The sequence below is a fragment of the Colletotrichum jinshuiense genome, chromosome 2 (assembly GCF_051148585.1).
Source record: "Colletotrichum jinshuiense chromosome 2, complete sequence".
NCBI classification, from domain to species: Eukaryota; Fungi; Ascomycota; class Sordariomycetes; order Glomerellales; family Glomerellaceae; genus Colletotrichum; species Colletotrichum jinshuiense.
In genome coordinates this window covers 1,735,961-1,762,144 of record NC_139309.1, presented here as the reverse complement: position 1 = coordinate 1,762,144, position 26,184 = coordinate 1,735,961, and the positions used below count along the sequence as shown (strand labels likewise).

General features: G+C 48.6%; 6 protein-coding genes across 6 annotated transcripts; 2 read left to right on the top strand and 4 right to left on the bottom strand.

Annotated features, from left to right (window-relative positions):
- Window positions 1–441: 441 nt before the first annotated feature.
- EsH8_II_000482 (uncharacterized protein) lies at window positions 442–2,308 on the bottom strand (the record flags this gene model as incomplete). The annotated part of the gene is made up of 2 exons (XM_083263780.1): window positions 442–1,636; window positions 1,812–2,308. 2 exons carry the CDS (start codon window positions 2,306–2,308, stop codon window positions 442–444), a joined length of 1,692 nt encoding a protein of 563 aa, XP_083121102.1.
- Window positions 2,309–6,065: 3,757 nt separating this feature from the next.
- On the top strand, window positions 6,066–6,862 carry EsH8_II_000481 (uncharacterized protein; the record flags this gene model as incomplete). Its single annotated transcript, XM_083263779.1, has 2 exons — window positions 6,066–6,750; window positions 6,819–6,862. The coding sequence occupies 2 exons, from the start codon at window positions 6,066–6,068 to the stop codon at window positions 6,860–6,862; spliced, it is 729 nt and encodes a 242-aa protein (XP_083121101.1).
- A 477-nt stretch (window positions 6,863–7,339) lies between these two features.
- EsH8_II_000480 (inositol monophosphatase family protein) lies at window positions 7,340–8,419 on the top strand (the record flags this gene model as incomplete). The annotated part of the gene is made up of 1 exon (XM_083263778.1): window positions 7,340–8,419. The coding sequence occupies one exon, from the start codon at window positions 7,340–7,342 to the stop codon at window positions 8,417–8,419; it is 1,080 nt and encodes a 359-aa protein (XP_083121100.1).
- Window positions 8,420–9,504: 1,085 nt separating this feature from the next.
- Window positions 9,505–9,999, bottom strand: EsH8_II_000479 (uncharacterized protein; the record flags this gene model as incomplete). The annotated part of the gene is made up of 1 exon (XM_083263777.1): window positions 9,505–9,999. One exon carries the CDS (start codon window positions 9,997–9,999, stop codon window positions 9,505–9,507), a length of 495 nt encoding a protein of 164 aa, XP_083121099.1.
- An 8,280-nt stretch (window positions 10,000–18,279) lies between these two features.
- EsH8_II_000478 (uncharacterized protein) lies at window positions 18,280–18,891 on the bottom strand (the record flags this gene model as incomplete). The annotated part of the gene is made up of 1 exon (XM_083263776.1): window positions 18,280–18,891. One exon carries the CDS (start codon window positions 18,889–18,891, stop codon window positions 18,280–18,282), a length of 612 nt encoding a protein of 203 aa, XP_083121098.1.
- Window positions 18,892–22,456: 3,565 nt separating this feature from the next.
- Window positions 22,457–23,773, bottom strand: EsH8_II_000477 (glycosyl hydrolase; the record flags this gene model as incomplete). Its single annotated transcript, XM_083263775.1, has 2 exons — window positions 22,457–22,558; window positions 22,631–23,773. The coding sequence occupies 2 exons, from the start codon at window positions 23,771–23,773 to the stop codon at window positions 22,457–22,459; spliced, it is 1,245 nt and encodes a 414-aa protein (XP_083121097.1).
- Between the last annotated feature and the right edge of the window lie 2,411 nt (window positions 23,774–26,184).

The following is a 26,184-nucleotide window of genomic DNA, read 5'->3' as shown; positions in this document are numbered from 1 at the left end:
CACGTGGTGGCCCTGCTCACCTAACCCATCACAAACACCACCCAAGGGGGTACCGGTAATAAGCAGCCAGAGTGAGGTGGCCAGTTATGTGAGATTATTACACTTGAACCACTTAGTTGCTGGAATAATTGAGGTGTAGAGACAGTGCATAGGTAATGAGTAAGGCAATACTAGCCCCCCCCCCCCCCCCGAAAAACAGAAAACTAGGACGTTCCACGCAATGTGCCACATGGGATGAGCATAACCCGAAGCCTTTCTCCTAGCACAATGAAACATGTCCGCTGTTTAATCATGTCAAAGTATGCCATTCGCGATGGCACGACTTCACCAGACGCATGTTCACATGTGACGCTTAAATGATGGCAACGTTTGTATTCATTGCATAAATGCTGTTCGTATATAGCGCACTGGGGTATCTCGCCATCCATCGCAAAAATTCATTCAAGCCTTCTCGCCCTTGATCACCTTGTTGCGACCAATTCCAATCATCTGCAGCATCTCCCTCCAGAAGGTGGTAGGAGGCTCGTGCACAATCGCATGCTGCTCGTAAGCTTCGATGATGGGGCGGTCCCACGTCAAATCCACATCTTGCGGCTTGATGTAGTGGGTGCGCTTCAAAACCTTCCAGAAAATGAACAGGAGAGGTGCCACAATCTGCATCGTGTAGTTTGAGAAGAACGAGGCGACGCTGAACTCAGGTCGGAACGCAGACCATCCGTAGGTAAGGATGACGATGGTCTGGAGGATGAGGGCAATCCAGGCACCGTAGGGCTGGAAGTATCCATAGTAGGGCATGGTGCGGCGGTCGATTCCCTGCACTTTGCACGCGCGGTGGTAGTTCAAGAAGGTGATGGACATGACGATGTAGTTAATCACACCACCTCCCGTGATGAGCGCGAGCAGCCAGCTCAGGACCTTTGCCGAGCCGCTGCCGCACTGCAGGAACGAGAGCATGGGGAAGATCATCGTGAAGGCGAAGCAGTAGATGGGGACGCCATTCTTTGTGGTTTTCCGGAACAGGGCCGGGGCGCGACCGTCCAGCGCCAAGCTGTACAGGGACCGGGTTGCGCAGTAAGTGTACGTGTTGCCGGCGGAGAAAATTGTCGTGAAGAGCAGAGCATTGACCAGGTGGGGAAGACCCTGGATCTTGAGATTCTCCATAGCCATCACCCACGGGGAGGCGGCGGCGGTACCGCCACCGCTTCCGCCGCCCAGGTAGATCTTCTGGAGGACCGGGTCATTGTGGGGGAGCACAATGCCACATGTCAAAGCGGCGCCAACAAAGAAGAGGCCGAATCGCAGGTATACAGTCTTGAAGGCAGACTTGATGTAGAGGCTCGGGTGCTTCGCTTCGGCAGCAATCATCGAAATGTAATCGGGGCCGACAACGGTGAACGTGGCAGTAGCCAGAGCACCCATGAAGCCTTCCATGCGACCTGCATTGCCTTGTGTGAGGTAGGTCGAGAAGGCACCGGGATTGTTCCAGTATCGGAATCCGTAAGCATCGTGGGCGGGGTTTCCACCGACCATGGTGATGAAGGTGAAGAGGAAGAGGATGAAGATGAGCAGGACCTTGCCACCCGAGAGCCAAAACTCTGCTTCACCAAAGATGCCCACGGCGGCCACATTCATGAGACTATATTCACACATTGGCGTTTAGTATGCATACACAACACGGGCCAGTAGAGAGGTAGAGAGAGATCACTGCGCGCACAACGAGCTCAAGAAAGTCCGGGTGGTCTAGCCGCTTGACACTGGAGAAGAAGAAGAAAAGAGGTCAACCATCCGCACGGTTCCCAAATGTGACTTACCCGTATGCAATGATGATCGCGATGCAGAAACCCGCCGTCGGGCCCGGCTCGGTGATCTTTTCGTTCCAGAAAGAGAGCACGAGATTGAGCGCGGTGATTTCGAAGGGGATCAGCAACGCCTCGTAGAGGAAGTAGTTCCAGCCGACCATGAAGCCGAGCGCATCGTCGACCCAGACACCTGCCAGGCGGATGAAGCCACCGGAGACGGGCATGTAGGTGCTCATCTCTGCGATTGAGTTGTTGACGAGAGCGACGACGCAGGCGTAGAGTGTGTAGGCGATCAGGAGACTGCCAGGGCCTCCTTTGACGAGGCCCTCGCCGATGGTGACGAAGAGACCGGTTCCAATGGTGCCTCCGATAGCAATCAGTTGGATCTGACGGTTGTCCAGGCGGCGCTGGAGGCCGTCGGAGTTGTGTCGCACGGAGGAGCCATAACTGTCGAGGGAGACCCTCTGGCTGGCGCCGTCCGCCGGGCCTTTGAGCTCGGGGCCTGACATGGTGAGAGATCTAATCCACCGTGATGGTTTACTTAGGATCTTCCCACGGAGGAGACAATTAGACGGAGACCGGAGGATACCACGGGGTGCATGTGGAGGAGGGAGGGTTGGAGGTGGAAACCGTGGGACAAAGCGAGAATGATGCAGCACAAAACTTGGAACAAGCGCTGAGTGACCTTGATGGGACGAAGTTTGGTTTTAAAGGTTTCGCAGGCGGGAACAATGCCGGGGGGAAAAATTCCCTTGCGAGTCAACGAGCCACATGCCACACACACGCACACAACAAACCTTTTGGCAGTCGGTCGAATAAGCCGCGTCCTCGGCCTGGTTGCAACAGAAATTCAGGGACACAGCGTGTACCCATTCACATCCAGGAACGTTGGAGTTTGTGTGGAGTAGACCAGGACTGACCCTGATTCCGTACACCCGCCCCATCCCAATCCTTCGGCGCGAGCTGGGCTAAGGCAGAATATTTCCGTAATGTCGTCATTCCTTTTGTTAGCGCCTTTTCAGCATGCGTAGCTCATTCGTCGAACTCGGGTCCTGTCATTAGCCCGTCAGCATGTGCTTTTTCCCGCCGCCTGGGACTTTTATCAATGTGTCGTTGACCAAGCAAGATAAACAGCGTGCGTCCTTAGATAATTGATAGGGAAAGCAGAGTCCGAACTTCGCCCCATTGGCCGATCCAGACTTATCTACAGGGGATGCAGGGACGAATTGCCTGAGACGGCAACTTCTTGCGGGGTGTCTGATATCCCCCATATCGCTCATCCAATGCCAAAGGTGAACGGGCCCCAAAGGGTTCACCTCTCATGAGGGGGAAAAGATGGACCTATGGAACCTTTGAGCCACTTTCGAAGTTCGCGGTGTCGCGCGACATCGGGAGGCAGCCAATGAGAGATCGACGGACTCATCATCTCAGGCCATGCATGCTTCGGTGGCCAATCCACCAATCTGGCGCATTTCGTTCGGTGAGAGGCCGACTTCCTTGTACCTTTGTGCTCCATAGACCAAACCAAAAATGGCGCGAGGCTGGGGGGTGAATCCTAGGATACCCCGTGACCGCCAGCGTCAGAGAGAAAAATAACGAAAACTTTTGTCTAAAAACACACGACAGTGGCCAATCAGTACCGTCGCGTTCCAAAAAAGCGGCAAAACTGAGAGGGCCAACGAGCATGCCTCAAAGGCCCTTTGTTTCCACTTTATATGCAGCCGCCAGTCAATGCCCATTCATAGCGTGTGGACACTCTGTTCCAACGGTAGTAAAGCAAATGAGGTGGCCCCACAGACTGAGTCGCAAAGCGGTGCGGAGACTGCGTCGCGATCCTCAGCGAGAACTGCTGCGTACCTAAACGGACGTCAAAAGAAGCTCAGCTTTGGGGTCGAACTCGGGGTGATCAGCAACACGTCGATAAGCCTCGAAGGTTCAGCCGCATCCGTCTCTGCTGAAGATAAGGCAGAGTCGCTGGGCGTGCTGGGCCGTCGCTGGGTTCGCAGCGGCCAAGGAAATCCAGAGAAACCTTGACGAGTCGGGCTTTCATTCGCCAAGACCCAACTCAGTCTCGCTATGCAAGGGTGGGGAGTGGAGCACAGCACGACGCCGAGTCCTACGGCGTGCTGGCTTCCGACCGCTTGATTGGAACGGGAGGGACAAAGACCGTACGGCCCCACCAGATGCGGAACCGGGAGTGGATCTTTCGGTCTCTAATCTCTGCCGATGACCCGCCTTGTTTGGCTTGGCGCGTGCTGCAAGCTGCAAGGCTTTGAGAAATGACGTAGGGTATGCGCTGTTGGCGACGAATAATCGCGCGGGCTCCCAGCAGGGTCAGACGACCTCTTCCTGTAAACAGATACGAGCGCCTTCCGCCCCGGTTGCCTTCGGCTAAAGATTGAGGCGAATCAAGAAGAATCAAGCCAGCAAGCTTTTATCTAATGCCAATATCGCTAAGCCGTCTCTAGTTCGATCCAAGGTTTGCCGATTTTTCTCTCTCTCAAACAACCGGCAGCTCTCGGCGGGAGTCGCCTCCAAGCAACTCTCTGTCCCTCTAGGCTACGAGCTAAATGTTTCGACTTGTTACTGGCTCCTCCCGGTTTTACCCATGGTGGCATAATTGCAACAGTCTAGCAAGATGGCCGGTGTCGTGATTGATTCTTATCCTCGGAAAACCAGATATTGTCCACAGCCCAACCCCGGCAACGATCGCGTGCTCTCGCTTATGCTGACCTCTGTACCTGCCCCCTCGCTTGCAATAACTTGATATAACTTGAGCAGGGCATCAGCCGACTTCGAGAAACTTTGATTCAAAGCGAACAACGTCGTCTCCAGCTGTCTTTCATATCACAGAATCGAAACTATTTCCCAGCGTTTCGCTGTTGTGAGAATCTATGGACTATTGGTGAACAAGTTTGGCCCCGAGAAGATTCGCCTGCGATTAGCTTTGGGTTGGACGTCGACCAAACCTTAGTAGTTACTGGCACAGGAAAAGTTTTCTGATACTTGGATACAATTTTACGGTCCTGTCAATGACAAGAGCGGCTTGAATGACAAATGGCATTGAAGTCAATTTTGTACCGCCAGCAACCACTTGAGTTACAAACTAGACATCTCTAGACTTGAAATTACGGGAGAATGCAGGTTGTACTTGGACTTGACAAGATAAAGTTGATACAATCCACCAAGGACAAGTTATAAACTCACGGACACACGTATTAGACATAGAAATAACTTCTATTAATATTAATCATGGCCTATTATATCGACGGTATTTGTTCATAATCCCATTCGTAACCTCAATCTGATACCCTTCGATTGCGTTTGGTGTCAATATTGTACGTATAAAAGAGTGAAGGGCGCATGCGATACCTTCGTTGTAGATATTGGTTATCTTGTGAGCTATCTGTGATATCTGCATCTTCTCTTCTTTCTTCCAGTAGTTTTGCTATAATTATACCTTTCCAACAACACAAGCATTGTGACTGCGGCTTAATTCTATCAATGCAACGAATCATTATCCTGACAGCTGGTCAGTTGATGATTAGGTATTTTAGTGAACAGCCAACCTCTTTCTAACTGGCATTCTCTTCCGTTGTAAAATGTTTCTAATATAAATTGAATCCGTTACCGATGTCTTCCGATTATATGAGAAGGCTTAAAGTCGCGCAGTTGAACAGCTGGCTCATGTTGCAGTTGCGGGCTTTTCGACGTTGTCGCAGTATACATACAAACTGGGCAATTAACTAAGCGTCAGAAAGTATTGGAATATTAAAAATATCCCCAACCAATCGTGTAGGCTCCATATTTTGGGATTGTAGTCAAATGGTGCCTGACGCTAATAAGTGCAGGTGATCACAGTCCTGAGGCAATTGTAAATGTCTCATGTTCACAGGTAATGGTCAGAAGCATAGCACCAATCATGTTGCGAGATTGTTGCCGCTGTTCCGTTCCTGATGCGGCAAGGGTCAGATCCAGAATCCACTTCGCCCGAATGCTTAGCAACTGCAAGCTGACACCGATTGGCTGTTCCCTGCAGTCCGGGCGAGTACGACTTCACTCACCAAAAGGTCACCTTAATACCTCAGCCTTCTCTCAACCATACACCAACACTGATAGCGCCGGATCCATCAAAGCACAACATAAGACATCTAAAGAAGCCACGCTTAAGGCCTGAAGCCGAGACATACTCAGCTCAAAACACGCGCTTGCTCTGTGGTCGCCGCAACACTCACCAATACACCATTGAAGGAAGCCTAGAGGAATATGACGCAACCCGTCGGCAACACTGATTTACCACCGGAATATGCACCCAGTGTATCCAACGTACAAGAGGACCTACCGCCGGACACACTCCGTCTAGCGAGTCGCTTCATCCACTCAGCCAACTCTCCCAACGTTGATGCGCCAGGGCTGTACGAGATCAATCATCAGATAGACTTCCTGCGGGAGACGGATACATTAGTGGAGTTCAGCCGCATCGACTATAGTGTCAGGAACCGCAATCAAAACTCCACTCAGCCCCCGGAGATCCATTCCCACCCCAGACACGTCTTCAACCTGGAACGCCCGCCGGCGATCGTACAGGAATCCTTCCCATACTACATTAGGCCCGTCTCCCGTAGTGGCCTAGGATGCATTGGTCTCAAGTTTTCCAAAAATGGCAGGAGCGTGTGTAAAGCCTGGCGAGTTGGTCGCAAGGCCAACAGCAGGACCGAGGATGAGGCTCGGGAGCTGCTGTTCGAGGTCCGAACCAACAATCATGTATTTGACTGGCTCGATGGCAAACAGACGCGCATTGCAGTGGAGGAATCCAAAGACAACATGTACAACCTTACTATCCTGGTGGCATTGGATCGCGCAATGAGAGATGCCTTGGTCGCTACATGGTGCGTACGGCTATGGAATAGCCGGGCTGTAGAATTCCACAAACGACGGGGCTGGAAACATGGTAAGTGTTGCTGCATGATTCCTACTCACACAATTCATCTTGCTGACAGCGTGACTCTGTTTCTATAGTCCAAAATATCATGCTGAATTACACATCAGATTTGCCAAGGTAAAAGGCGAAGAGCCAAATGCAGTGGCGTCGATTCTTGTTCAATCTCAATTAGAATTACTGCTATTATCAAATACAAGATACCCATTTGCCCAGCTGCATTGAATGACCCCTCCTTTCATGTCGCCTCTACTGTTAGGTTCCGAATCTGGAGAGGGTGAACCCGCTTTTTTGATCGGAGTCCCGCCGCCGATGCCGGTGTTAAGCTCATGCCACCGGATTTTCCCCGGTAAAATTTGCACCTAGCAACATTTGGAACGGCTCTCACTATCTGACATCATCGACACCATTCACGGCACAGCATCTAAATCGCGGCGCACCTTATCTCAACGTCGAGGTCATCTGTCTCAGTTGCAACCGTCTAAGCGCATCTTCCTCGTCTGACTCAGTCGCATCAATCCATCCCCTGCATCATAACCACCGCAGCCCCGCTCCCCGTCCACCTCATTTCACCTCACCGCCCACCATCTCTCATATCAGCATGGACGGCCCTTACGCTCAGGAGTTGGCAACAGCCATCGCGGCCATCCAACACGGCGCAACCCTCAGTCGCCGCGTCCTCGTTGCATCTGACAAGGGTGTTGTGACCAAAGAAGACCTTAGCCCGGTCACTGTTGCCGACTTCGCCATCCAAGCACTGTTGACGAGCACATTGCACGCCGCATTCCCAGATGACAAATTTGTAGGCGAAGAATCTGCCGCCGACCTCCGCGAAAACCCTAAGCTTCTTGAGTCCGTATGGGCACTCCTGCAACAGGTTGAGAGCGAGAGGGAGCCAGATTCGCTATGCAAACTGCCCACGTCACCGGAGGAGATGTGCGAGATGATCGACTGGTGTGGTCTTGGGGAGCCTTCACCATCTGGCCGATTCTGGGTCTTTGATCCGATTGATGGAACCAAGACGTTTGTGAGGGGTGAACTCTATGCAATCAACGTCTGCCTGATGGTGGATGGAAAACAAGCTGTCGGCATCGTCGGCCTGCCGTTATTGTCGGCAGATGTCAAAGCCCCTGTCAACAACGACTCCATCGATCCTACAGGCACTGGCAGCATAATGTTTGCCATCAAGTCTCATGGCACATTCATCCGGCCACTGTCCGGCCCCATCGACCTCGAGCCGACAAAAATTCCCCGCCATGCCGATGTGGACACGCAAGCTTTGGTCTCGGTGACCTGCATTGACGGCTCCGACTCCGCAGCACCCGGGATCCACCAAAAAGTTGCCAATCGTCTCGGAGTCTCGTACCCTGGCAACGACCTCCTCGGTTGGGTACTACGCTGGGCGGTTCTTGGCCTTGGACAGGCCAACTGCACGTTCTGGGCATACAGGCGTCGGGATCGCCTTGCTAAGATTTGGGATCACGCCGGTGCGATGTTATTATTCGAGGAAGTAGGCGGAAAAGTCACAGATGTGGACGGAAACCCAGTGAACTTGACAGCTGGACGGAAAATGGTGGCCAACTATGGATTTATTGCGGCTCCACCTTCGGTGCATGGACGGGTTTTGGAGGCTGTTAGAGAGACTTTGAAAGAAGAGGGTTTACATGAGCTGCTAGGATAATTTAATACATTATACAATTAGAGTTGCACAACTGCCATTGCTTATTTAGTTTACTATGTTATCTGCCTCCTCAAGTACCATCATCGAGATGACTACACGGTGACTGTATGTGTAGGGGTTTAGGGTACCGTATTGTTGGTATCACAGGATATCCGTACGGGTGGTAAATCAATGTAAAAGCAATGCGCAAAACTGGTCTGTATTCTGTGCGTGTGTATAGAAAGGAAAAGAAAGGTAGGCAGCGGAAGCAGCAGTTGAAGATATCGCCGTTAGCAGCCCGGAGGTAGAATCTCTGGACCTGACTTGCTCTCGCTTCCCGCGGCCTGACCGCCCGGCAAAGATAAAAATACATGGTATATTGCTATATATTAACGTTCTATGCCTAGTTTAGCCCCGTCAAAAAGAAGTTGATGTCCTTGCTAGTAAGACAACGTAAGCCCTAGGCCTTAGATTTCTTTTTACAGAACCCATTGAGATGGCCTCGAGAAGGTACAAGCGAGTAATGTGTTTTGTGTATCCGTGTGTGCTGTATTGCGTTACGTCCTTTCGGAAGTGAAATTCCTAGGGCTTTTGCCTGTAAAAGGAAGCACACTCACCAAGGGAAAGATCTACAGGCGTGTCTCAAGATGTACTTTCAGGCTACAGGTTGGCCATTTAAGATATTTACAACTATACCCACGATAGCGAAGATGAGGAAACCAATCTCTATTACAACTTATAGAAATGAGAAGCCACACTTGAGGAAATCCTTGCAATACTCTTCCAGAGTCTCAGCTAGGTACACACATTTCATGTCACGATCTTAGTTGTGCTTAAGGGTGATATTGTATGGCCGAGGAATCATTCCGGTTATCGTTATGTATGCCAATCGTCTTGCTATCAGATGTGTTCAACTCTATATATTTCATCCTCCCCAATTTTTTTGTTGCACGAACTTGACTGGGACTGGGCCCGCCGCCTTTCCTGGGCGGGTTCAATTAGCACCTGTTCGCACCCGTTCGCACCCGTTTACGCGGCCTTGTATCAGACGGGTTCAACTTCTCGGAAGGATTTTTGGGAGAATTGTGTGAAGGCGGTGTACTGGTTTACGACTCTTGAATGGGCTCAGCAGGTTCAGAGGACCCGGGGAGGGTTGCGCCAACAGTCTGGTGGGCAGCAACAAGAGTGGCTGACAGGGTCGGGAATTTCTCGTCACCAGGCTCGGGGTAGCTGTCGTCGGCAGGCAAGCGCCAGGTGCATGGGACTTCGTCGAAGATAAAAACGTTGCAGTTATTAAATTTACCACAGGTGTCGAATTCGGGGTCGGAAACACCCAAGCACCTCTTGAAAGACTGGTGGCTGAACCGGAAGTGTCCTCGCAGCTTGGACCAGTCGATGCAGAAGTCGACCATGCCCGGCACAGGGGTACCGTGGCAGCCATCGTTGCCGTTGACGCTCCAATCGCCAAAGTCGGTGTAGAACCTAGCGATATTGGTGCACGCAACACCCAATGTGCAAACCTGCGAGACAATCAACTTGTCCGCAGCTGCTGTGGACGCAATGCCCAGGGCGAGAAGAACTGATGATATACTTGGACGCATAGCCTTGGCAGGTTATGTTAGATTAAGGCTCGATATCACCTACCCCAGGCAAAGATGGAGTTAGACTCACTTCCACTAATAAATTTAACGGATGTTTGAGAAATATGATTGATATTAAACTTGATATGGTCGGTGCTACGAGAATTGACTGAAGACTGAAGACTGAAGATGCCGATTATGAGATAAAAGCTCACCTACTTTACCCAGCTACTTCTATCTCTTATATACTCCCAGGTTTACGAAGCTACATCTCGTAATCATATAGAACCCAAGATACTCATTCAAACTTGTTGACGTCCATCTCCACCACTTTACTCCCACTCTGAAGTCGGGCGGTACTAGTGGGCCGTGCAGTCCATTGTAGCGCACCTTGGGCGTGATCCGATGCAGGTCAAACCTGTTGAACCGGAAAGGTAGGGTACTGACGGGCGACCTTCTTGTTTAAGGTAGAACGTGCATTATATTGGAATTGGGATAACCACATGAGTTCATCCCGACAATCCTCTCCAAAACTACAGCAGTGCTGCGACTAACCCTATCTGTATTGCTCAAGGCATCAGCCATTACAACATCACGTCTGAATTAAGTTATTCTCCTTGTTAGCTAAATCAAACAAACCACACATCATATTGGAAGTGCAACAACGTTTGACCTTATAGAATCTGTGCCTTTTTTTTTCTTTTCGGGAGCTTGGTTCTTCCATAAGGGTGGTCCGATGGTTGGTGCCACTGCAACATCACGCAGCTAGTTCGGTGCCCAGTTCGGAACCCGAAACCAGGGTCCTGGTCATATGAAATCGAGGACCTAGTCCAATATCGGTATTTTGGTCGTAATTGACACTTTAGGACATACTTTAGCTTGAGAGTGGATTGTAGTTTTGTCAATATATCAGGTAGGCTTGCATGTGCTTGTCGCCTCCACATACACGTAGAATAGTGCCTAGCAGGGATTGGAGCACATGCGCGAAGCTGCCAATACTCAGTGTAGTACAGATGTTCTGCTCCATTGGAACAATAGACTTGTGCAGGCACACGACCAACATGGTATAAGGATATCAAATTTGTCATATAGAGGTGTCTGCGTTGTGCGGAAGTGGTAGCTGTGGAGGTACCTGAAGATCGTATGAGAAAGGCCAGACGCCTGCTGCATGCCTGAATGTTGTTAAATGCACCTAATTGATTTGCAGATAACCAAAGTACTACTTGATGCATGGTTAAAAGCCTCATTTCAAAGGCCAGTTACCTCGCTAGCCTGTGTACATATTTACAGATTCCACATCACCAGGATGGTCTCTCAATATGAGGCATTTCTTAGGCTAGAAAACAAGTCATATCATGCAGGCTTGACCTACCTAAATATGCAAATCACGTGTTGTTCTCAGACGACCGACCTCACTGAAGCCCGGTGCGGAAGGTAAGTTATGCTAGAAAACGATAAGAGCCCTGCAAGTAAGCAAATATATGAAGGATGCAGAATTTTCAACCTATCAAATAAGAATGCCAAGAATACCAATAATGCTTGTTAGTGGCACAGCACTGAGGGATTGAAGGGCATCGAGAAAATTGAGCGAAGTCACCAAACTTGCATTTTCCCTTCTACCTCGTTTCCAGTCAGTTTATTTCAAGCCCAATTACTAAAAAGCCATAACCCTCGAAATCTTTAATTGCTGAACCAACAGGAAACTGACCAAGTTTTTCTACGTACTGGATTCTTTTCCTTTCTGTATTAGCGGCCCATTTAGTGCTAGGTTGATTGAGGCGCAGGTCTACCTGAATAAATGGTGCAGAACCTCTCCACCTTCTAGCCATAATACTGAAGGGCATCAAAATATAGGAGATTGGGGTAAAGTACACCAGTGTTCATTATTTAGTATCACCGCTCTTTGGCATTAGGTTATAGAAACTCGGTTTGGCACCCGTGTTTGGGAGACTGGAAGGAAATAAAAGTGGAAAAGGACTTAAGATCTTGCGACATTTATGTGCGAACCTCACGTGCCAAAGCCCAAAGCATGCATGAATGCTGCACCAAGTAATTAAAAGTCGACTTGGCAAGCAGAATGTTCCTAAAGAAGACCCCTAGGCCACGTAATAACTGCAGCCAAGGGGACTTTTGGCAACTAGCATGCAAAAGTGTCGCCAGATGACAATGGAGTTCTTCTTTCGAGCAACATGCAGATAAGGAGACTTCAAATATCTGTACACGCATAAGTTCTAATGTCTGTTAATATTAATCGAATGATATCCAGGGCGTCAATCTTTCCCTGGCGATCAATAGCAAGGGCTTGCATGATAAATGTCGCGCGTGAACATCGCCTTCATGGCCATGAACGAACGAACTCCTGCAGAAGTTTTGAGAACGATGAAATTACTGGGCTTAGTTCGGTTTTGATAGTGCAGGTTTATACTACGTTTAGAACGGTGGCGCATTAGAAGGTCCAGGCAATGATAAAAAGAGCATTAGAGCGCTCAGGGGCATTATCACCAATAAAACATACCGAACAACCGGTAGAGCACAAGGGGGGGGGGGAGGGGGTGACGTACCTAGGTATCAACAATTTGTTTTTCTTCTATACGTAGAGAGCACGCATATCCAAGCGGACATGACAACCGTCACCGCCATCATAGCTAATTCCCAAGTTTAGCTCTGCACCCAAGGGGTTCAATTATAGACTAACTGCACTCAGGTTTTCTGCTTATATACGGGAATCGAAAGCTCCTCCTATTCTGGTGTTCTGCCCACCAGATCGCAAGGTCACGCGGCTTCCGCCCTACTCAATGACTCAATAGGATTGCAGTGTCTAATCGAATTTACGTCGACGTAAGTACTTGCCAGGTGACCCGAGTTGGAGCAATCAGAAAACTTACTCGACCACAATACACGATTACAGCCAATCACAATATTTTCGTCAAGCTGACTCGTCGTAAAACAAGTCAAAACGCTGGGGGCTCACGCCCACTGCATTTCGGGTTCGATAGGTAGAGCAAATGACCGAGCTGAACTCACCCTACTCGCAATTTCTGCCATTACTCCTCCTTGTGGTGCTGATTGCATAGCCGATCCCCATTACACGGGCACTTAACCAAGCCGTGCTGTTCCCTGACTCGCACCCACAATGGGGTATGTAATTCCATGGCCCCTTCGTATAGTTAAACCCGGAATATTTAATCAATTATCCTTTCTAACTCTGCGTGAGCCCGCCTATCTTTCACCTCAACCAACCTCGGGAGGAAAAATGTCCCGAAATATGAGACGAATCTAAACAAGCCGTCGGATCAACCTTGAACTATATATCCGGAGTTCATATTGCAACAATTTCGCGATATAACTCAGTATAGCGTACTGTACGAACTGAAGAACTTGAGCCGCGATGTAAAAGTATTAAAGCCATGGTCAATGCCGTTTTTTTGTGACCGGTACTTCTTTGTCCTCAAGCGCTACCACCTGTCACTCATTTGAAGAAAGCCTTTATCAATACGCTCCTTTAAAATCATACATCATTCATAATGAAGTTCTCACTCATTCCTGTTGCAATTGCGCTCTTCTCGACTGCCTATGCTGCCCCCGGCGCCCAACCTGCGGAGCATTCTGAACTGGTTGCTCGTGGAAACTGCGGCACAAACGCCAGGAACTGCCGGTGCTCAGCGTAGGCCTCCCAATAACCTGAACCCCAAATGTCACTTTACTGATTGGGCATCTTCCCACAGCAAATTCGACGTAAACGCTAATCCTGCTTCTCTGGGCTCTACCGTCTCAGCTGTAATTTCCGGTGCTGACCGCGGCTTAACAGCTTCGGATTGGCGCGGCTCCGACGGAAACGACCGCTCTTCTCTTTGCAGAGTCATTGTTGATCGCGTGTGCGGTGATTGCTTCGCTTGGAAGACGACGACGGACAAGTGCGGATTCTACGGTCGTTCGAACTTTGCTTGCGTACCCGCATAAGCATGGGGTTTATTATCTGAACGTGAAGTTAATTTCACCCGGCAAAAAAGAAAAGGCATTAGGATATAAGATAGCTAAGCATTTGCAAATTGATAACATACCGGCGAGATTTAGCTTTTGTCCCTTGTGGACCCATCACTTCGCTGACACGCTGTGAACCCTTGGATCACTGCACCAAGCAGCACAACGCCGAAACATAGACGTTTTCATCAACTGCCATGGCCGCTACAGTCTACTGGCGTGTTACTACATTACTGAGTATAAGGCACGATCCCAAACTTGAAGTATTTTCAAAAGTACAGGCCACCTCCTATGCTGTCTACTCTATGTAAGGACTCTGATTCATGCAAGACCAAATGCAAATTTCGTTCACCATCGGCCCTTACTTTAACAACTTTCTTCCAAACTTTGTATGACTTCACATCCACGCCAGAATCTGCCAAATCGTCATCGTAGGGCGGTTGGGATCTCAAAGCGAGAACCACCAAATCCTGTAAGTCGTCCCACAGCAAAACACTCCAGACGCGAATGTATTGATTATTCCACTTTGCCCCAAGAAACTCAAGTGCGTGTGCAAACAATACTGCCAAAGCGTAGACAGTCACAGTGCCCAAATAAATGTACATAACAGCTACCGCATAGGTCAGAGTTGCACGCGGCTCACCTGACCCAAATCCATAACGTTCGGTATCAAAATCAATCTTTGTATAACCGGAAGACATTATATCAGATAATTGCGAGACTGTTTTGTTCAAAAGAGTTGTAACATCTTGTCTCCTCCATGTAGAGTGGGTCGTATTAAATGTGTTGAAGTAGTTGACGCCACCGAAGTAACCGTGTTGTGCGAGCAAATCAACGATGACCAAGTGATCCTCGCTTTCTTCGAGCTTCAGATTTGTGCCCTCTTGGGAGCTTGTACGTGCGAGACTGTCAGCAACATAGACGCCAAACACCTTGGACAGAAGTATTTCCGCTGCGGTAAGATTCCCAGCCTCGATGGGGGCCAAGACTGTCTGGGTTGTTCCGTCTACATCATTTATAGAGGTAAATAAGTCCATGAGCCGTAAAATTGCTGTGGTGGATAGTGGTAGCCCATTTTGAGCGATCACAGTGATATTGGGATCTAGGAACGGGAACCAAGTTTCATTGAATCGAATGATATATCCGTCGTCCAGCTTCTTTTTTTCAAATATTTCCCGCATGATGTTCGGGTCGCTGATGCTAGACTTGAGGGTACGACTGACCGTTGGATCGAGAGAATAGTTGGAGGCAACCCAGCTCGCGAGCAAGCTGCACCCGAAAACGAGGTCGTTCTGTTTGTTGTGAGTCGCATCTGGAACTTGGCCCGCAATATTGATAATTGGACTACCCGTTCCATGTGTACGGAATGTTGTAACAACTGATCGGTTAAGACGTTCCGTTTGATTCATCCAGGTCTGAATGAAGCTTTGAGGTTGGTCTTGAAAAAGCCGACAAACCGAGTCGTCGAAACAGTTAAGAAACTCGGTAGGATAATACAATGTTTGACCCGAAGAAAAAGTTTCGGCCTTGTCATAAACCTTGCACTTGGCCTGAACAAAGGGCTGGTAGACAGGATGTTGTAAGTTAGATTGTGTGGGATGAATTCCCTTAGGGGCAAGCCTGTAGCGTACTCCGTTGGATATTATGCCGACAGGTTCTTCATCAATGTACTTTTGGAAAAGACCAACACTAGAAGTAAAGAATTTGGATGGTGTGGTGCACAGCGTCGTCGAATTTTTTGTCTGGGTATAAATGAGGTCTCGGTAGATATTGGGTGACTGAAACGTAAGGTTCTCCCTCAAGTTGCTCGAACCAAAGCTCTGCGCCCAGTTCCAGATTTCCGAGAAACCTCCAGCCGGGCACCCACTTCGATAGATCCCCTGAATACCCTTGCATTTTTCCGGGTCTATTTTACGGTAAACACTTATGTTGGACCAGGCAGGTTGATCAGGACTGAAATAGTCCGGCCAAACACTTTCGGGTTTGGAGTAATAGACCAGGGGTAGGGTGATGTTTTTGAATGCCAGTCCGTGATCGAGGGCATGCCAGCCGGGTATGGGAATAAGAAGAACTGCCGATGCGGGCCCAACAAGAGCTGACAATGTAGTCGCGAAGGCGAGATATGCAGCAAGAAAAATATCCCAAGGCTGCAAAATACTGAATCCTTGTCGCCAAAAAGCGGAACTGATGAGGTATTCGAAGTCGCCAACCCGATATCCGCCTGTCAAAAAGCCAAGCCGGACTCCATTCCCAATCAATCTTCGTCGAAAAATGCTCAAACCAATTGCAGACAGCGAAGCTACAATAAGAATCTCGTGCAGCTTTGCTGGAAGTTGAAGAATGTTGTTCAGGTTGTCGGCAGTGAGTTTGAACTTGCCAAATTTGACCCCATCGTCGGAGTACCAAAATCGTTTTCGTTGGCTGTTGGCTGTGATGGCTGTTGTGGCTAACAGAGCCGGAACATGAATGAGCCAACCGCTGAAGAACCGCCACCAATTTCTTCGTATGATAGGTTTTGGAGTCCTTGATATGTTTATGGCATCGTCTTGCCTACTGCCCAGCTTCTCATGGCCGCTTTTACTGCCGTAGCGCCCCAACACTGTTGTAAATTTTGAATTCCTCGCAGCTGTAGTTTTCTGGCTGTTCAATTCCTTGGTTCCATCACCTACTTCCTCCACTTGAACATGGAAATTTTGTTTGGTCGATCCATTTCGGTTGTGCATCGTGCACGACCGTCTTCTGGGCTCGGTCTGGCCTTGGTCAGCATCCATGCTGGTTTGAAGAAATAAAAATCTTGAACTACTGGTAATTTTATGTGAGGGATTAGATGTTACGACGGAACGTGAGCAATAGACCGACTGACATTGAGGCTGATGTTCTGTACAAGTAGTACTACAGTAGTGCAGCCTACCACCGACCATCTCCGCATGCGAACATTGGAGCTATAACCACTTCGTCATAATAAGAGCATAATGAAAAAGAAGCCGCCTCTAACGATTCCTAAAACCACGAGCTAACTTGTAGTTGAGTATGTTAGCGTATTTCCTGTCTCACTTCAGCTCTTCCAGATGCGGCCCAATTCTATATTAGCTTCAACTCTCAAGAGTGATTTGGGTCAGTCAACACCTAGAACGAAAGGCCAAGATATAAGCTCCAAACATATTTTATGGATGAGACTTTATTTGGGGAAATTGCAAATTTTGCCTAACCTGGCCATGCCAGGAAATCAACGCACAGCCAGATTCTGCCAAAAAGGCATACATGAAAATCCTGACTCTGGAATGGGATTTGAGTTGTGTTAATTAATCTGGTGATAGAATACAGACTTCTATTTTGCCGCAAAAAAATAAAAATTATATTTAGTCTCTTAGATCTTTCAAAAGTCGAGTGGCATCAGCATGTTTTCTGTATGACATGCATATTAAGACCAGCCAGTACATTTTGGTTTTCGCTACTAGCACAACTTACTGTGACGCTGATCCCTTCAAAATATCTTACATAAATACGATGTCTTCGGAGATCATAAAAAGCAGAACTAAAGAAATTATAGTTTGATGTGTCTAATTTGAGCTCAAGTCAAGCAGTGAATGGTGACCGGCCGTGCTCTGGATCCTGAGTTCAGATTTAGTGCAAGACCACAACCACGTGGCACATGGTCAAGCCTTAGGCTTTTATTAGTGTCTTATAGCAGCAGAGTAGAATGCGATCTCGGCGGCGTGGAGTTTGTGGTTCCATCTTGGGTTTGGAAAAAACAATATCAATGATCACGAGCGACACCATTTCTGATTTTTCCATCGAGGAGACTAAGCTATACTGTTTTTAATTTCACAGCTAATTATTCTGTGTCTTGGAGATCCAACAAAGAATACAAATGAATACGCTTGCAAATCAAGTTATAGGCGGGAGTGGTCCCACCACTTGGACCAGATCGGTTGCAAAAGTATATTCGGCAATGATGTGAAGCCGGTGACTGCCCTGACACGGGCAAAGCCTAACCGATAGTAAGCTAGAGTATCTTTTCTTCTTCGAAGTTTCAAGCTCCTATCGGAGAACATTCCGGTACCAATCATTCTGTCGTTTTCAAGAGCAGGCCGGAGCCGGCGTACACACGGGCGGGTGAAGTCTTCAGCAAGTAGGTCATCGCAAAGCGCATCTGACTACGACTTTGAAAAATGCACAGCCCTCAAGCATTACTCCATAACTTCAAGGCGTAGTGTGAATGTAATATGAATGTATAAATGACAAGTCAACCACGGGAACGCCAACACTTCTTTTCCTTACTAAATTGATTCTTTCGATGTGTTACCCAGGGTATCTTTTCTATCGGAACTTCCCTTCATCTCTTTGGATCGGTCTCGAGACCGTATGTGACGAGTCTAACTCATGCGCAGTTGTCGACTGAGCATCCAGTTCAAAAGTCGGCTGCGTCGATGAATCCATCTCGGCACGAAGTTCTTGGGTCGCAAGCTCGTTGGCCCCACCCTGCCCATGTCCAAATGGTGTTTTTTGTGTTTGTGCATCATATGCCCAAGCTGTTTCCACCTCTCTTCCTGTTGTAGGCCTTGTCTGAGCATTGGTGTTGAGCTTTCTCTTCCTCCTCCATAGGAAGAAAATTCCGGCGACCAGAAGAGCGCCACCAGCAACTCCACCAACGGCAATGCCAGCTATTGCACCAGTGGACATGGAACTCGATTCGTTTGTCACAGGCTGCACGGCCTCCGTGGTTTCGACGGGGGTAGAGGTACCAGTAGACGTGGGCGTATCAGTCGCGGCTGTTGTAGATGTTGTAGAAGTCGACGTCGTGGAGCATGACACGGTGTCAACGGTTTTGGCCCAAAAATGACTCTGGGGGAGTACTGTGGCTGTCGTTTTAGTGCAAAGCAGCGCGATGCCTTCCCCGTTGTCTCGATATACGCCATTTTGATCGGCCATGCAGCACCATCCGCCGTTGTCGAGTCGGCCGTTAACGCCCCATAGTTTCCATGCTGAGTCTGGGCACTACAGTGCTCATGATTAACCGGAAGCTCACAGCATGGAGCGGATCAATACTCGAAACAACTAACCTTGGGGTGTTCAAGTGCTAATGCTCTACAATCTGCAGGGTCTGTGGCGGCAAATATAAGTTAGACCTCGGTCGAACTTCTACAGAAATAATCTCTGCGAAATTGCAAGAATGCCGGGATTTCTACGAACCTAAGCAACAATAATTGCCAACGTAGTCGCCATCTCCTGTGCAACTGAAGCCAGAAGGACAGCACCGAGGTTGTGCTCCTGTGCCACATTCGACTGGGGCACTCGGCGGGCACGATCCCTCATTCCGGAGGGCCCAGCCACCTTCGTAACTGCATTCTTGGGCAATTGCTGTCTGAGCGCCTATAAATGCCGTTACTAGAAGAGCGCGAATACTCAATCGCCATACGCGACCATCCGGGTATATGGCTCTGCAATGGTGGGCCATATTTCCATCGGTTGACATTCTAGTCGGGAGAAGAGCAAGGAAATATCAGGACAAACTCAAAATCATAAACAAAAAGTGGAAGCGCACACTAAAAAGGACACGGGAAGGCGCGGAATGAGTGATTCAGGAGGGATCAGCTATGGGACTTTGGGGGCTAAGGGCGTCAGCTCTGCGGGCGGCTGCATACAGCCGATATGAGGCAAAGCTGGTGAAACGAGCGCTGGTTCGTCAGCTTTTGCAGGTGCATCTGCCATGTCGCGCCATAGACGGAAAGATCATTTCTTCTTACGTGCTGCCAAGCATTGGCAAATCAGACCGCACTGCCACGTACTACAACATCGCCCAGTATGAAGGCGAGAAATTCTGGCAACCTGGTGTCTCGGCGCGCTAAACAGACATATCAAAGACAGCAGTCAGATTTAAGGCACATCCAGGGTAAGCGGCCATTAACCCTGTGCAAGTTTCAACTTTTAGCAACAGGACAGGCAAGCTGTGACAACGAGGCGCCTGCCCATTGTCCCGTTTAAAGATCACGTAATGTGCAGCAGGCCATCTGCCAACTTTCGCTTTTGAGAAGGATTTACCCCCCTGCCAACGACGGAGCATAGCCCCACTAGAGATCTGCAAACGTCCGTCAGGCAGGACATTCAATACATCTGCGACAGAAAAAGCTGCCTATTAAGGAAACAAGTGGAACTTTGGTATTTCAATGCTTATGAAACGATAACCCTTTGCTCGACCGTAAGAACTGAGATATCAGCGGCCAATTTATTTTACCCACCATCGATCAATGCGCTTCCTCAGTCACTTGATTTCCGTGATATAATGTCAACTGGAAGAATGCCATACATTGGAGTTTTATAGGCAACATGCTATTAACAGTTGATGCTATAATGCTGTTAGCAAAATCTCTGATTCAGGTAAATAAGTGTCTTTTGAGAGGGATTGGTAGTAGTAAAATCAAACTGGAAGGGAAGGCCCTCTATCATCAATTTAGTCTCTCCTGCAGCCTTCAGAAAAAGCGACAATTTTGTTTCTCCTGAAAGGCAAGTTCGGAAACAGGACAGCAAGACCGACCGTCCAAAATGGTACATAGCGTAGGTTTGAGGCTGAAGTCAAGCGGGACAAATAGTGTCACGTAAAGTCTCTCCCTGGAGACGGATACAACCGTTGGTCGACAGGTTAAAAAACAACCTTAATTGCTGGTGATTTGTTCCCAGTGCGCAAGAAACCATTTGATATTCGAGCATTTGACGTCCGAACAAATCGTAAAGCATCGTAACGTTGCTGTAGCATGGGACCGTTTAGTCAATGATCTGCTTTAAAAAGGGCTCCTGTCCCATGCCATAGTCCAATTAAGGTTATGTGCCGACTTTAGGGTAAAATTATCAGAATATTCCGCCCCCATCATTTGCATGCAGTCGAACATGGGTTTTACGAAATCAGTTTGCAGACAGTACCTAGATCAAAGACTAGCAATCAAGTAATTAATGCAACTTGCAAAGGCATTCACTAAAAAGACCCGTTTTCTGCGAGTAGAGATAAACTATGTTCTGTTCTAGACTTAAAACACCAACTCACCATCTATGTCTTCTCGTCGTTGGGTCATGCGAACTAAATACCCCACCTGCGCAATGGTTTATTATGAAATTTCTATAACCCACGTTCGAAACTTACGCATGATGGCCAATTATTGTCAAGTTATGAGGAGTGTACGTTTTGAATATTGGAGGTGAGCGCCTTGTGGGGGTGACAGGATGTTGCCGTGTGGGTTGAGCTCGTAGAACGGCGTGGAGGAACTTTGATGTCCCCATTACCCCAATAATGCCCCTGAGTTAATTTTACCGACATGTTTGCAGAGCATCGAAAGATGGGGCTTATGACAATATACCTAGTCTGCGTTCAATTGTGACACACTTGATGAATCAAATTTGAAGTTCGCTAAGCTTGGTTTTATTTGAGCTGAGTTTCGCGGGGACACCGTGGTGGAGCCTGGGTGGCCTACTTTGTTCTTTCGGGGTCAGAGATGATACGCAACAAGACAATAATGGTCACCTGCCAAGATGTTTAGAAGCTGCGACAGTGCAGATCATATTCTGACAAAAGACTAATATAATCAACTTGCCAACTATAAAGCTTGCATGATTCCAGTTCAAATCACACCCAATTTGAATCACGCTCTATCGTCCAATTCAGTTTTCAAATAGTTTTATTTCATCTGCTGTGCAGAGTATTTACTTTTTCTCAGACCGCCAAAATGAAATTTCCTACAATTTTCTTCACTCTCTTTGCCACAGGCGTTCTTGCCCAAAATGGGTAAGTCTTCACTCTATCCGCGCCTTGGACCTTATTCTTGTCTCTCAGCGCCTCCTTATCCTCGACCCATGAAAACCCCATATAACAAAAAGAAGTGAGGTAGAGAGTTGAACCATGCGTTAACGTTACCGTAACCCCATAGCTGCGGCTTTCCCGATGGACCTGATTGCCAATCCCTCGGCAAAGGCGCTAATGGACTTGAGCAATTTGCCGATCCAGATGGCTGCTGCTTATTGCCCCTTCGGTGCGGCAATGGTGATGGCGGCGAACGATGCGAGCGGGTGAGCGGTACCGCCACCGGGGGTGGTAACAATAACAACAACAGCAACAACGGAGGAGGGAGAAATAGAAACAACGCCAAGAACAGAAGACGCCTCTAATATTAATTAAGAACTTCGTTTTTGTATTTCATGGTTGCGTGTTACATTCCGCCACAAGTTTGGAAGAGAGTTTCTTACAAGCCAAAGTGTGCACCCGCACATATGTTTGCAAATGGGTTAAGATAACAGTGAATTGGCAGAAACGCCTATCACGCGTAAGCACTAATTTTATCTCCTTGTGAAAACCGTATATAATTGTGGTCTAACGACTAAATGTTATTGCATTATTTGTAATTTTGGTCTATGTGGAGGATTGCTATCCAGCAGGTAAACTCGTTTATTGCCACGACGCGCAAACCAAGCATTGCAAACTCGCATGAAACATCATCCTACTCATTCGAGCTTATTTCTTCTGCTCCAGGTACAACTCGTATTCGTAGCTGGAGAACAAGAAGGGGGCAACTCCCTTCAAGTCGTTCTCAAAGAGAGGCATGCTGGCGTAGTACTGCGAACATAGTCAGAAGCAGTCCAATCATAAAAGGCATTCAATGCCAGTGTAATGTGAAGATGCACTTACCTCAAAGCTACCGTTGGAGCTCAAACTGCCAGTTTGTACAGTCCATCCGTAAACCAAAGCATTGTCGCTCTTGCGAGTCTCCGAGAAAGTATCCGTCATTAGCTTGTACCCGCTCAGTGCAGCCTTGAGGTATTGGTCTCCCTTAATGTAGCCGAGACGAAGACCCTTGAGCAGACCATACACAAACATGGACGAGCCGGAACTCTCGATGTAGTTACCCCACTGTCCTTCCGTGCCTGGGGTCATGACGAGCCACCAGCCCTTGGTCTTCTTGTCCTGGGCTGCGACGACGGCATCGGAGACAGACTGGAAGTATTTGATCAGACGCTCGCGGCCGGGGTGATCCGCCGGGAATAGCTCGAGTGTGTCAACGAGGGCCATGATATACCATCCCACCGCGCGGCCCCACACATGCGGGGAAGCGCCGGTCTCCGGGTTAGCCCAGATAGCCTTCTTGCTCCAGTCGAAACCGTGCAGCGGAAGGCCGTTGGTGCGGTTGCGCTCAGAGAGAGTACCGGCATCGACAAGGTCGAATTGAAGTGCGATATCATCCCAAGCAGTTGAGTTGTCGGACTCAAACTCTCGGGTCCAGCGGGCATAGAAAACGTCGAGCATGTAAATTCCATCGAGCCACATCTGATCGATGTAAACTGGGTAACGATGATAGAACCCGCCGTCGGGGTTGCGTCCACTGCGGTCGATTTGGTCGCGCAAGGTTTGGGCTGCCGTCTTGTAGATCTCGTTGCCAGTGGCATTGTAGATGTCAAGGAAGGTGTGGCCAAAACGGATGTCATCAATGGAGTTGCTGTTGTTGTACAGAAGAATTTCTCCGTTCCAAGCCGGGTAGAGAAGAATATCTGTGGCTTGCTTGACGTAGTCGAGGTACTTCTGGTTTCCGGTTCGCTTGTATGCCAGCAGGACACCAGAGTAGAATGATGAGATGGTGTAAGCGTATGTGGGCTCAACACCATGCTTAATCTGAGACTCGGCCATCCATGTCAGATACCGAGGCTCGCCATTGATCTTGCCGGGTTTGATCTTCTCTTCCGGAGCGATAGCAAACCATCCGTTTGGTAAGGAGATGGCTGCAGATGAAAGAGTAGCGCTGGCCAGCGCAGTGGCAGCGAGAGATAAGATCTTCATGATGAAATCAAACGGCCTGTTGAATGGCGTTGCTACTGACTCGGATGATAAAGAGCAAGCTGGCGAGTGTAATAGCACACAGCATATAGACACACCACTATTTATACATTACATGCTCATAAATGAATGCTCACTAGACGATTTGAAATCTCGTGAAGTCGCCATTTTCCAGGTTCCCCTCACCTGTCTAGGATCGGCCAAGAGGCCAATTAATTGAATCACCCGGTTATATCTGCATATCCGATGCGTACCTATAAGCAACAGCTTCGAGTGGAATACCGTGCTTGGCATTTAGCTGAGGCAAAAAACAGAAAATGATGTCAATCCGAGGCGGCCCGAGCTGGTGGCTAGTGGCCGCCGAGATCTAGACGGAAAAGCGGTCTGGCTAAGATTGCGGGGTTGCCGTATGAAGTCTACTTGGCTTTGCGGGGAAACAATTGGGGGATGAGACTGCCGTCGGGAGCCCTAAGAGTTTGCGCTTATGCTTATTTCCACCCTGGGAATCCCCTGCGGTTCACGGTCCAGTTTCTGATAAAAGGCATTTCTCGTTCGGCGGGCTGGCCGTTGGTCACTGGTAATTTCCAGGAAACAAAAGAATGCGGCTCCGAGCCTCAATCTGACCAAACCTAGGTCGACACCCTCTCGCACACCGACGTCTGTACGACATTGCAGGTGCCGGGACGGCAGTCATCGGCCGGGGGTTTATGTCCGTCTCTTGCGGGCTTTCCGCTGGCCGTTCCTAGATGTAGCCGGTTCCAAGGATGCTATCCGCAATGCCAATTCTTCCGTATCCTGGACGAATAACAAATTTGTAAGAAGTTTATACACCAATGAAAGGTAGCGAATGCAACTCTGCTTGTTAGAAAAAGCATGGTTCAGATGATGAACGAGTCAACCCAAAGTCCCTCGGTTCGTTTTAGGCCGGTCTGCCTGCATCTAATCCTTGGCATTGACCCGACAACTGTTCATCTTAAATACCAAGGTATGTAGCATCGCCATTTTGCCAAGACTGTTATCCAGGGCGACTGGTATCGCCGAACCGCATATTCACTTTTCCGCCGAAAAGACGGGCCTTTGCCTGGGATCTTTTCCGCGCCTATCAAATTGGAGTGTCCATTAATTCTCGCCTCACAACTCTCTGGAATCATCCCTCGTTCTGTTGGGACTGCCGAAATAGCCGGCCCGACTTCTGCTTATGTCATTGCTTTCGATCTCCTCACGATTGGCAGTCCAGCTGCCGGTCCGGGGATTGAACGCTGCAAGGTTCCTTGTCAAGTCTCACGACAAGACATGTGCCAATACTACCATACTTTTCTCAGGCCAATGGACGAAGCAAGACTAAGTGACAGTGTATACGCATGGCTCTTCGAAACAGCTAGGTTTGTCTCCCTTTGGCCCCACCTAGAGCAAGCGTGGAAGGGTATCTAAGAGCATTTGTCGTGTTCAAGTGTTGATCGGTGGTTTAACCAACTTAGGGTGCGCTTGTTTTCTTGTACATGCATTGTCCCATGTTATTTCTATGTAGTTGTTCTACAGCAGCTTCTTGGAGTTGGCTTGATCTATCGGCTATTTGAGGTCAGACAAGTTTTCTAGACATGCGAAAGTTAACGGATGCTGCCCCAAGCTAGTGCACTGAATTCCGGTGCTCTTACGGAAGTGAGCATGAAGATTTTCTGCACCACCTGGAGTACGATGCCTGGAAACATACGTGGTTTTATTCGAGGACGACTTCCCAACATTGACACGACCTTTGTAAGATTTAGTAGTTTGCCTGACATTTTTCTCGCAATGGTTGGTGTGTCGCTCTACAAAAGCTTTGTAACATGTACGAACCGGAGAGATGAGCAAATAGCGGCTGTCAAAGAGTGGTTGTAATTGAAGTTGCCCCAATTCGGTGTGTTGAAGTGAACATTAAAATTGCCAGTCCAGCAAATCATGTGTTGATTGCTGGAATTACGGGCATTACAGGGAACGTCACAGACTCGCCTTGTGCTAAGAAATACGCGGCGCTTATTCTCGTAGACTCGCCGTCAAGCCTAAATATCAGATGAGTTCCGGGAAATTTCAATCTGCAAAAAATAGGCGTGCTACATGCCCAGTATTGGACCATGGGCAAAGAGTTCTAGGCGGCTGCTTTGACTAGCTATTTGGAAACAATTTAGACTTCATCTGACATAGAAATCGTGCCTGCGTCCACTTTCGAGAGGCAACCATGGGTTTAGAGAAAATTGGGAATTGGCCAATATAGCAAACCTCCACTAATTAGACAACATGATTGAATGCTGGAAATCATAACATTGAGGGCATTAATATGAATCCGACCGACTGGGCCTCCTTGTATCCAAAACTGGGGGAGGAGACTTCCCGTCCGATCAAATGCCGGTTAAGCGGGCCCTCCTATTGGATTTCAT